General features: G+C 39.4%; 2 protein-coding genes across 2 annotated transcripts in view; one reads left to right on the top strand and one right to left on the bottom strand.

The window, feature by feature from the left end:
* LOC139940377 (uncharacterized) overlaps nucleotides 1–12450 on the bottom strand; it is a 51662-nt gene that overhangs the window by 1302 nt on the left and 37910 nt on the right. The window lies entirely within an intron of this gene.
* LOC139940991 (uncharacterized) lies at nucleotides 1216–2714 on the top strand. Its single transcript, XM_071937396.1, has one exon. It carries the CDS (start codon nucleotides 1829–1831, stop codon nucleotides 2651–2653), a length of 825 nt encoding a protein of 274 aa, XP_071793497.1. The 5' UTR covers nucleotides 1216–1828; the 3' UTR covers nucleotides 2654–2714.

A 12450-nucleotide genomic window follows, 5' to 3' on the forward strand; every position in this document is an offset into this window, starting at 1 on the left:
AGTATGGTGATACGTTTGTCCCGCCAACAGAGAACTAATAGTTACTTATTTCATAGGCATATCCCTGCTGCATGGCATCGGTAATGTTTTGACCTTTTCAGGAGACAGACGCCTCTAACCCTATCTATGCTAAAATTATAAACTAACTGGCAAGGTGACCATAGAAGAAGACACACAAAAAAGCGGTTTTAAAAAGGTGGGTTTTTATATTACATTTAAAAGAAATGAGTTTCTGTTCGCTACGTATGTGAAACGGTAGCGCATTCCAAAGCTTAGGGGCTGCCACAGAAAAAGCCCTATCACCAAATGTAGTCAACATTTTACCAGAAGGATACTCATCCAAGCAAATCCTAGAACGCACCCATTGGCAAACTGTGTACAAACTGTTTTTGATAGCGCCCTCTTTTGAATCATCCTCCTCAATACCACGTGAATTTCCCGTATGGGGATCAAATCTCCTGCGAACAGAAATCCCTGAGACACCGAGAACACATTTAAAATGGGGCCTCGACACTTCGGAAGCAAGGACAGTTATGACGCCCTCTTGTGTCCAAAAACAAACCATTGGAACTGGTTTGTGGCTTTTGCTACTGATTAGACTTGAAATCAAGTCGTTTTGCCGTCACTCACACCAAGTCTAGCTCTTGATTGATAATTCTATCACACTTAAACATTGCCGTTAAAAACATAAGCCAGAAGCCAAAGAAGCAATAACAATTGCACACGAAGTAACTATACTCCATGGCAGTCATTATGAATCTTGTTTCCAAAATAAAAGTTCAAAATTGCTTTTAGAACAACAACATTAATGAAAATTTGCATAGGGGATAGTTGTTCCTTTTTAGTTTTACCCATGCACCGATCGATGTGTGTTAGCACTGTGTACTGAGTACTTTCCCAGAACTCTGTGAAAAACAATCACATGCATATTTTTCGGGTGGGATTCGAACCCACAACCTTTGCAATTCTAGCAGATGCAGTTCGAACCCCAGAACATGAGTTTTAGACGGTAAACTCAACCTCCATAGAACCCCACATTATTGATTTCTGGAGTGCCTCTCCTTAGCAGCTGCCTAGCGACATCAATATAATCCCAACAAAATGGTTCTGGGCATGACTGGTATATGGCCAGAGGAGAAAGACAATCAATAATTCAGGTCTCTTATGTCTGATATTTATCTAAAATAAATAAGTCATAACATCAGAGGACCACGATAGACGAACACCTAAGCACACATTCGGTCCATCCAATATGGCGGCCTCCATAAATGTCTCCACCGTGCCATTATGAACTAGTGATATATGAGAGTAAACAACGGACCTGAGTCGGGGTAGTTTTTTTATATTTCTTGACCGCTTTATTTTGAAGGACTGGAGCCGTAATTTGGAGCGACTGGCAGCGTGACATATCACCCGGGATCAAGAGATCAATCGGTCCTCAGATAGACGGAGCTTTTTGGATATTAGATCAATTTAACACACCGTGTTGAAGGAGAGAGCTAAGGTTGGTGTGTTGTAACAATCTCACAGAGTTGTAATTTTTACTGTTGTGGAATTTTCCAAGAGACGGACTCAAATAGACGGACTTTTTTGGAGTTTAGATTGACTTAAAACACCGTTTTGAAAGAGAGAAAACGTTCGTTTTAACAACAGCCTTCAAGAACCTACTTCGTGTTCGTTACATGGAATTTGCTAGAAAGTTTTCTGGAGAGGTTGCTGCAGATGACACTCTGGAGCCCCTTCCAATTTGTATACAGCGATACAGAGGAAATCTATTAAGGCTTCTTGTAGACAAAGAAATTAGTCTTCGATTCGGAACTCTTTCAATATGAGTGGTACAACTTTTCCAGATCACATCTCCAAATCATTCGCGCCAAAACTGAGCGAACTGTATAAAGACGATCCCTCTCTAGGTCTAATATCGCCCCCTGGAAGCAACAACTCGAAAAAGGTCACATTTGCCGACTTCCCCGAAGACAGAGGAGAAGCGAGACAGCCTTTATTGACTGCCGGTGGAACGGAGCGATCGCACCGGCTTGAACAGCTCCGGAACGCGCTGGGCCGACACATGCTCGTAGAGAGAGGCATCAGCTACATGTTACCCAAAGACGAGGACAGAATATCGGTGGAGAATGTCTTCAAGCCGAGACTCTCCGCAGTTTTCGACCGGGAACTGCCGAAGAAAGACGCCACTCTCTTCAATCACCGGCCTGGGGAGACATCACCGAGGGATACCCCGAGACTCTGCCAAGAGATCTCAGAAACACGGGCGAGGAACAGCTCCTTTCTAAGCCCGAGGGAGGACGATGTCCCTACTGAGTTTGTAATGCGAAGTCCCAGGGGGTTAAACCAACTCACAGACCCACCAAGTATGGACGTGGTTCGCCTCCCAAGTTCATCGTTACCCATACGGCGCCTACGTAGAAAAACAATGACGATTGGTCCGAGAATTAAAGAGCTATTGGACAGTTTCAACAAATATGCTGACGTCACAGAGGACATGGACGGTGTCCCACCTACGCGAGACAGTTACAGGAAAACGAGAAATCGCGAGAGTGTGAGGATTCAGTCACCCAGAGTTATAGGCGACGAACAGAAAAGAGACATTTTTAGTTGGCTGGAAAAAGGCAGTCAATCTTCCAAACATAAATGACAATTTGATGAGAAAAGAGAAAAATGAATGCACTTTCAATAATGTATTGCCGAAAATTCATTGTCACACTAGCCACTCCTTGATATGAAAATTAAAGTTTCTTCTGTCAACACCGATTTTTCTGAGTCCAATTTTATTTGTGCAGCCATGACTTTGTTCCTCCATTTTTATACTTTAATAGGTTTTCTCGGTCAAATTCGGCAAATGAGCAGCCAATTTCATTTTCATGCGTTCAAATTAAAGCTGTTTTGCCTTTCCAGTTGTTACTGCGTTTTAAGTTCAGAATTCGGCCATGCAATTTCGTTTTGAGTCGAGTGAAATTCATTTGGCACTCTGTTCAATTTAGCGTATCGTCATTCTTATTCGAGACACACACGCATCAAGAAGCGACTGCAAATTTGACTGCTGCCTTGATGAATTGTTAAAATGAATATTTATTTTGTTAAATCGACTGACGCAACATTACATTTGACTAATCATAAAACGAAATCGAATGACTCTTTTCAGTGGCATTCGATTTCGCGCGAAATAGAATAGCTTGATGGTTAAATTGGCTACTCTTTTTCCGAAATTGGCCGAGAAAACCTATATACCAAACTGAGTCGACCCCATCATAATGTTTCACTGTTTTTAAACAAAACATTATTTTGGACCACTCATTTCTCAACTATAAACCATGAGTGTTGTCACTCGAACAAGGGATCAAAATTAACATGTTTTCAGGGCGTTGAAATTATTACCAATGCAATAGTCTTGCAAAAATTAGAGGTACTTTAACATTGCGGTGTGAATTTTGAATCTGTTTTTATAACTATGCGATTCCTAGCTTTTGCAGTGGAGCTTTTCAGAACAAACCTTTATCAGGGAAAAGTATTCAAGCATAAAGTTGCGCAAATCTGTACACATTTGCATTCTCAATCTTTACCATTGTTAAAGCCAGTGGACACGTTTGGTAATTGTCAAAGACCAGTCTTCTCACTTGGTGTATCTCAACATATGCATGAAATAACAAAACTGTGAAAATTTGAGCTCAATTGGTCGTCGGAGTTGCGAGATAATAATGAAAGAAAATACACCCTTGTCACACGAAGTTGTGTGCGTTTAGATGGTTGATTTCGAGACCTCAAGTTCTAAACTTGAGGTCTCGAAATCAAATTCGTGGACAATTACTTCTCTCTCGAAAACTACGTCACTTCAGAGGGAGCCGTTTCTCACAATGTTTTATACTATCAACCTCTCCCCATTACTCGTTACTAAGTGAGGTTTTATGCTGATAATTATTTTGAGTAATTACCAATAGTGTCCACTGCCTTTAATGCACATCCCTTAAAAGCACCGTGCGTGGGAAACATCAGTTCTGTTCAGTTTAATTCCACTCAATCAGTTTGGTTACACAACACACATTACTTATTACAACGTCAACATTGTCAAAATAGGTCTATACAGTGTCAACATTAGTTAAAGACACTGCACACTATTGGTAATTGTCAAAGACTAGCCTTCACAGTTGGTGAATCTCAACATATGCATAACATAACAAACCTGTGTAAATTTGAGCTCAATCGGTCGTCGAAGTTGCGAGAAAAAAATAAAAGAAAAAAAAACACCCTTGTCACACGAAATTGTGTGCGTTCAGATGGTTGATTTCGAGACCTCAAGTTCTAAATCTGAGGTCTCGAAATCAAATTCGTTGAAAATTACTTCTTTCTCAAAAAACTATGGCACTTCAGAGCGAGCCGTTTCTCACAATGTATTATACTATTAACCTCTCCCCATAACTCGTCACCAAGAAAGGTTTTATGCTAATAATTATTTTGAGTAATTACCAATAGTGTCCACCGCCTTTAAAACAAATGTTTAATAATACACACGTTGTTATTGTATTTTGTCACACCGGAGTGCGCCTCAAAGCTACAAGCTCAAATTTGTGTCGGCGTGGTGGCAGACAACAAACCATGGTTTCGGTCACATCATTCACGATGCCCTGACTTCAGACAAAAGGCGAGCAATAACTCAGAGATCTTGATGAGGATACCATCAAGCGTCTTGAAGTCAATAAATTTCCAATTTAATTATATTCATTGTTCACCTTCGGTTCAGAGATCAAACAAAAGAAGAGAAGTGCCTCGATCAAAGGACTTATGTTTGTTACGGGTTGCTAGAATGCACACGATGTTCTCAAAATCACATCCGAGTGTGCCTCATAGCGCCCCAATTTCTTTTTTTAAAGAGATAAACAGAGCTGTTTGAAATAGATTCAATCCACAACACTGATTATAACAAGGAGCAATATCCAGAAGAAAAACACTTTTACAGGCAACTTGGAGGCAACCAACTGCAGTGCATGCTATATGACCACTTTGGTAGCACACGGGTTATTTTTCAATCGATGTCTTTAATATTCCCAAGCAATGTATGTGGATATTCAAATGTGAATGAATTCCCTTCTTGGAGATTGCCTGTAAACTGGTTGTCTGTAAATTGCCTGGTTTGGCATGGCCCTAAAACAAACCATCTCAACAAAAAGTAAGTTTTTATGCTAACATTTGGTTTGAGTAATTACCAATATTGTCCAGTGCCTTTAAGCTGTTGCTATGGTTTTGTAGACATCACTGTCCAAACACCTCAAATGACACAAAGATAACACAAAGATGGCGCGTCGATCAATTTAATTTCTCTGTTGCTAGAAAAATCCGTAGTTGTGGAAAACACTAGCATCGGTTAAGATTCTTGTTTATAACACCCCTTGCAAGTATTCTGCCTGCTCATTGGTTTAGAGCGCGTCACATGACATGTCTTAGTTTTGCCAGACGACGGCCGTGTGATAGAGCGTCGGTTTGCCATGCGCTAGTCCAACAGACTAGCACATGGCGTGCAGTACCAAGACGTCCGTTGCGTATACTGGGATGATAAATTAATAGTCTGTAACCACTTCGGATTGCACGACACTACATGCAACACAGTAAGTAAAAGTGTTTGCAATCTGTATTCGCGTCGTCCGTGGATTGTAGCATTCAGGTCTGTAACTTAATAATAACAGTACAGTATTTAGAAATGTTTGGGGTGTTATAAAACAAATATTGACTGCTTTTACTTGTGCAATTGTTAAAAACTATGAATCCCTCGGTGATCCCCGGAGCGTTCTATTTTCCCTCGGCTTCGCCTCGGGAAAATAAAACGCTCCGGGGATCACCTCGGGAGTCATAGTTTTAACCATAGCACTCGAAGCAGTCAATATTTGTATAATAACAATGTATTTCTCGATTGATCGATTCATAATAAAAAACATCCATCAGGGAAAGTATACATTTGGCTGTTGGACCCGTTCGATTGTTTCATCCTGTAGCAATATATGAAGGTATATATAGACCACGTGGACTTAGTTTACAATAAGTGTGACCGTGTACATTCTTTGGGTATTCTGGCAGGCAAGATACTGCACTGGTCATATTGGAAAGTTGATACTTTGTGTCATAATTTCCACATCAATCCAAGAGTTATGAACGTAAAAGCTGGACAAGTTTTTGAGATGTGCCCCTTTCATCATATCAAAAGTTGATAGGAATTAGACAGTGCAATCTCCATAAAATATAAGATTTTCTGTTTTCTTCCACTGAGCTGTGTACGAATCGTGCCTGCAGGAAGTCCAGGCTCTGTGGCTCTTTTGTAAACATCTGATGTCACAGGTCACATCGTCTATTACACGACAAAACTAACCTGTGGAAACTTCAGTACAAAAGGAGGCAGCGTTTAATTGAGATAACGTCAAAAAAACAGGAGCGGTTATGTTCAAGCATGTGCAGGAAGAATAATCAGTAATTGGAATACACAATCTGGGAAACGTATCTGGCAGAAATTTTCTCAGATTAAGATGAGGGGGGGGGAACTTATATCTTTCTCCATATCCACATTTCTCTCAAGGGGAAATTATTCTCAAAAATGCCTTTACGAAAATTGTTTTTACTTCTTTCCATTTGCCAGGCTTTAAGAGTGAGTTCCAAATGTATACACCGTCCCTAATAAAGAATGGACAGCACTCTATACATGCCTTATGTGTGTATTTTCTCCTAAATAACACATTCAACGACTGAAGGCCAAATTTGTGATAGTCTGTTGATCACACACTGTACACACAGCATGAAACATGCCTGCAACCTCTGCGTCAGCTCCACTGCTTTAAAAGGTCTTTAGATTCACGAAAACTGAACTAGTTGCTTATTAATTGACTGCGCTTTGCGTATAGCGTGTGCCATTGTAACTCTATTGTAAGAGTCATACAAGGCTTTACAGTATTATGAATTAATGGTTACTTAGTAACTGAAAGCGAATGCTTTGAATCATTCAATTTAGAGTGGTGGTCATGAAGAAGACGTATAACAAGTGGCTTACTTGCATGAAGGGTTTGATAGCCAATCTATAAGGGACATTATAGTGCTGTTTGACTTTGGTCCGTTAAACATCGTTCTTAATCGTGAAGCAACCCGTCAATAAGTAGGCTGTGTATATGGGATTTGAGGCATTGCATTGGTATTTGCCAGGTATAGATTTTGTTCTTCTTGTCTTGCCGTGGAGGAGTTTTTGGAACATTGGAGACTTCTCAGTTCTGAAAAGAACTGTCGTGCTTTTAACTTCTACCTGGATGGGCGGAAGGAAAACGGCCGGGACTACTACTTCAGCTTTTAGTGGATTGACTATTAACTTCACAGCGGAGTGAGTTCTTAAATGGTCTCAACGTTTCGACTAGCTTACTCTAGTCATCGTGAGGATTCAGTTTTCAGTGGACACCAGAGCTACAATATGATGTTCTTCGGGGTGATTTTGATCGTGAGTTCGGCTATGCTCACATCAGTGTACGGATCGACTCCCGGTCTGTGCCCCGCGATGTGGCAGCTGTGGAACGGCGCTTGCTACCGTGTCACGGAGCATCCCGCAACCTGGGCCGGCACCAAGGCAGCTTGCCAGGCGATGGGCGGGCAGCTCGCCACGCCTAACTCGCACCAAGAGAGCCATTTCATTGCACAGACAGCAAAGGGGGCGGGCGAGGTGTACCTCTGGATTGCTTGCAGTTACACAGGAGAAGGAAAATGGGAGTGTGAAGGCCAAGGAACCAGCGAGGTGAAGTTCTTTCTCTGGAATGATTCGCCGTCAAATAGTTCAGGGAACTGCGCGTATCTCATATCACAGGAACCGCTTTATCTTGGTGAGTGGTTTGACTATCCATGCCATATCCTCTTCCACGGTGTTTGCGTTATCCGTGAGCCGACACCTTCAACCCGAGCACGGCACTACCTGTTCACCATCGCTACCAACACCACCGACCCTGATCACCCTACATCGTGCCTCGTCGATCACGTAATCAACGAGTTCGTCATCACCAACATCCCCAGCTGTGCCTTCGCCTGCACCAAGGAGCCTCGATGCCGCTCCATCAACATCAAAATCACCGAGGAAGGAGGACAGAAAGTTTGTCAGCTCAACGACTCCACCCGCTTTGATGCTCCGAACGATTTTCAAAACCCCGGCGTTGTGTGCGTTTATTATTCTTTAGAGCAGTAAACAATTTCCAGCATCATTGACATTTACACCACAGTCAGCATAAAAAAACTAAAATACTAGATTTTAAACTTTATTTTATGAGGAAGAAACATTTTGTTCAATTATGATGATGCAACGGACACGTCTGAGCGGTAAGCAAATTAAAGGAACACGTTGCCTTGGATCGGTCAAGTTGGTCTTCAAAAAGCGTTTGGAACCATTTGTTATAAAATGCATATGGATAGAAAGATGTTGTAAAAGTAGAATACAATGATCCACACAAATACGCCTCGAAATTGCACGGTTTTCCTTTTACCTCGTCGACTAACAAGGTCGGCCATTTATGGGAGTCACATTTTTGACTCCCATAAATGGCCGACCGTGTTAGTTCGCAAAGTAAAAGTAAAACCACGCAATTTCGAGGCAAATTTGTGTGGATCATTGTGTTCTACATTTAAAACACCTTTCCAACCATGTATTTTATGACAAACGGTAATAAACGCTTTTTGAAGACCAACTCGTCCGATACAAGGCAATATTGTGTTCCTTTAAACAATCCGACGTATTGGGGCGTTGATCGCTAATAGCTCAGTGTCGGTTCTCTTCCAGTACAGTTTAAAGGCAGTGGACACTATTGGTAATTACTCAAAATAATTATTAGCATAATAAATTTCTTGATTACGAGTAATGGGGAGAGGTTGATGGTATAAAACATTGTGAGAAACGGCTCTCTCTGAAGTGCCATAGTTTTCGAGAAAGAAGTAATTTTCCACGAATTTGATTTCAAGACCTCAGATTTAGAACTTGAGGTCTCGGAATCAACCATCTAAACACACACAACTTCGTGTGACAAGGGTGTTTTTGTCTTTCATTATTATCTCGCAAGTTCGATGATCGATTGAGCTCAAATATTCACAGGTTTTATTATTTTATGTATATGTTGAGATAAACCAACTGTGAAGGCTAGTCTTTGACAACTACCAATAGTGTCCACTGCCTTTAATTCTTAAATTTTTAATCCATCCCTGGAACAACTGCATGACGACCACTCTTTAGAAAGAAATATTGCAATTTCAATCAGGTCACAGGGATCGATTTCACAAAGATAGTCATGACTTAAGGAATGGGAGTCCATTTTATGCTGATGAAAATTAAAAAGATCTTCTTAAATATCCCAAGTTGGGACGAGTTACTCTTCCTCACTATAGCCATTGGGTTTCAATGACCTGCTACAAACTTTAGTGGTATAAGTTAAGGCGAGAACTCGTCCTAAACTCGAGATAAGACTAATACTAGTCTAAACTCTTTGCGAAATCCTATTCTGAACTTGTCATTTTCGTCAACAAAAAAAATCCTAAATGAAACATTGCGTTTATTATGAGCTTTTGGAAAAGTTTGACTTGTAGGGGGAGGGGGATTAATGCTGAAAAAATACCCTCATTACCTATAGTGGCGTTAACCTAAGTTAAGTTAAGTTCAAATTGAGGGTTAGTTTCCAATTTTGGCTGATTTGCCAGACAATTTCTCTTGATCGCAGACACATTGCCCTTGAAACTCTCAAACTTTGCTGTTTTGTGGAATGGCTTATTTACTATAGCCTTGCACAAAACCACACGGGACTTGTGGTATTGTAAATAGTGACTGGTGATTAAAAAAGCACAATAATTATTACCATACATATAAAAACAAACTGTGATTATTTTCCTAATCAATTGCGTGAATCGGGAGAAAATAGCAATAATTGTTAGTATATGGTGTCCTTAGTTTGGGATGTAGCAACTGGAATTTGCTTATTATTTATTTCAGATAGAGTGGATTGAATATGACTTCGTTTCAGAGGGAAACATTCCACACGAGAAAAAAAAATCATTATAAACTTCATAATCAGTATGCTTTCAGACTACAATAAATTAAACAATGGTATTTTCTATCCTTACAAATCATGTATAGTACCTTTAACAATGCTACCGTGCATGGTTCATAATGGATGGTAAAAAAACAAATTATACTCCTTAAAACCATCGTCAAAAGGCTTAACTAATAATACGGGTTTAGAAGCATACAAGTAAACATGATTATGCTATTTTAATACACGTTATTGTAACAGGCAGTGTGCGTCATATGCAATGTTAACAAACGCAAAGGTTGCCATGCTAACAATTTTTCGCCCCATGTGCTTTTTTTTTTTTTTTTTTTTTTTTTTTTTGCTGTTCTCATTAATGAACTCATCCAGAAAACGCCCACTCTCGAGTCCCCGTGAAAATGGCAATTTATCTGTTCAAAAATACATGGAGCTGATGAAATAATTAAAAAGGTTAAACTTTTAAGCAACATGTTCAGCACCCCCCCCCCCCCCATTGTCACCACAGTCAGCTTAAACAAAATACCTAAAATACTAGATTTTAAACTTAACTTCATGAAAAAAAACCTGTAGTTTAAATGACGATGAGGCAAATGACACGTCTCGTGGTATGCAATTTAAACAAACCGTCGTATGTGGGCGTTGAACGCTGATAGCAGTGTCGGTTCTATTCAATTCAATTAAATTCAATTCAATTCAATTTATTTATTTCATCACAGATGAACCAGTAGTTTAAATACCAGTACAGTTTAAATATATCTCAAATATATTAGATATTACAGTTTTCTAACAGCTGCAGTCCATCCAGGAAACATAAAAAATATAACGAGTTTCTTACATCACGTTAAACATGGTAAACATGGGTTTTTCTCCAGAACGCTCCAAGCAAAATTTCTGAAAAACGTGGGGTCAAACAAACCCGCGCGACAAAGGAATCGTGACGTCAGTGGCGGCTATTTTGTGTGGAAATGCCAAAGCTGGAGAACTGCGTTCAAAATCAATAGGGGAAAATCGTCACTGGCGTCCAGGGTCATTATAATAGATAAGCCGTTTTTGACTCTCGACTGAAAAAGCCGCGCGGCCGGATACATTTTTGACTCGAGTTATTTATTACTAAATGCAAATTTTGAGAGTAAAATGGTTATTAACCGGTATCTACGATGTCTATTTGGCAATAAAAAGGTAATAGTTGACATATTGAGATCATCCTTTATTGGCTCTTTAATTCTTTGACTTTTAATCCAACCCTGAAACAACTGCATGACGACCACTCTTTAGAAAGAAATATTGCAATTTCAATCAGGTCACATGGATCGATTTTACAAAGATAGTCATGACTTAAGGAATGGGAGCCCCAGTTTATGCTGATGATAACAACAGGTTCAGCGGGGGTGAATTTCGCAAACTCAAAGAGGAAGACCAATTTTTGTTCTCCAAGTTCGGACGATACTCGTCCTGACTTGGGACCATAGCCTTTAGTTTTTAGTAACTCCTAACAACTTAAGGCTAAGTCAGGATGAGTAACTCGTAACTGGAGATAAGACTAGTCCTAATACTTTGTGAAATCCTCCCTGGACATGTCATTTTCGGCAGCATGAAATTTCAAAAGGAAAAATTGCGTTTCTTAAGAGCTTTTGGAAAAACTTCACTTGAATGCTTGAAAATTTGCCATTTTTATCTGGTAATTTTAGCAAAGTTTACTTCGAATTTTGTGCTTGGTTAAATTTCAAATAATTGACGATTTGCCTTACAATTTTAAATAATTTGAAGCTTTTCTGATTTTTTTGCGAGGAGGTTTAGTCCTTTTATTTTTAGGGGAACATTGTCTTTGAATCTCTCAAACATTGCTGTTAATATTTACGTTAATTTAAACAAAACAATTATTATGTACACGAATTAAAATAATAATTATACAAAAAGTACGTTAAAAATAATAATCTTTAAGAATTTTTTAACAAATAACAATTTCAATACAATTTGGTTTTGTACAAAAATATACTTTTTTTCGAATTAAGTTCTCGTTTTCGCTACGTGCGAGACTTGCACAGTCTATTGTAACAGGCAGTGTGCGTCATATAAAATGAAAACTAACTCAAAGGTTGCCATGCTAACAACTCTTTGCCTCATCTGCCGTTCTCATTAATGAACTCATCCAGAAAACGCCCACTCTCGAGTCTCCTTGAAAATGGCAATTGATCTGTTCAAAAATACATGGAGCTGGTGAAATAATTAAAAAGGTTAAATTCTTAAGCAACATGTTCAGCACCACCCCCACCCCCAAAAAATATATATATATATATAATGAATAGGGTAGATGGCCTTAGCTTTCGATCCAAATATATATATATATATATATATATATATATATATAATTAAAAAAAAACTCACCCACTTTTCGAGT

This window comes from Asterias amurensis, chromosome 8 (assembly GCF_032118995.1).
Source record: "Asterias amurensis chromosome 8, ASM3211899v1".
NCBI lineage: Eukaryota > Metazoa > Echinodermata > Asteroidea > Forcipulatida > Asteriidae > Asterias > Asterias amurensis.

Excerpts from the sequence above, each read along its gene's own strand:
- LOC139940991 (XM_071937396.1), top strand. The coding sequence starts at position 1,829 with ATGAGTGGTACAACTTTTCCAGATCACATCTCCAAATCATTCGCGCCA.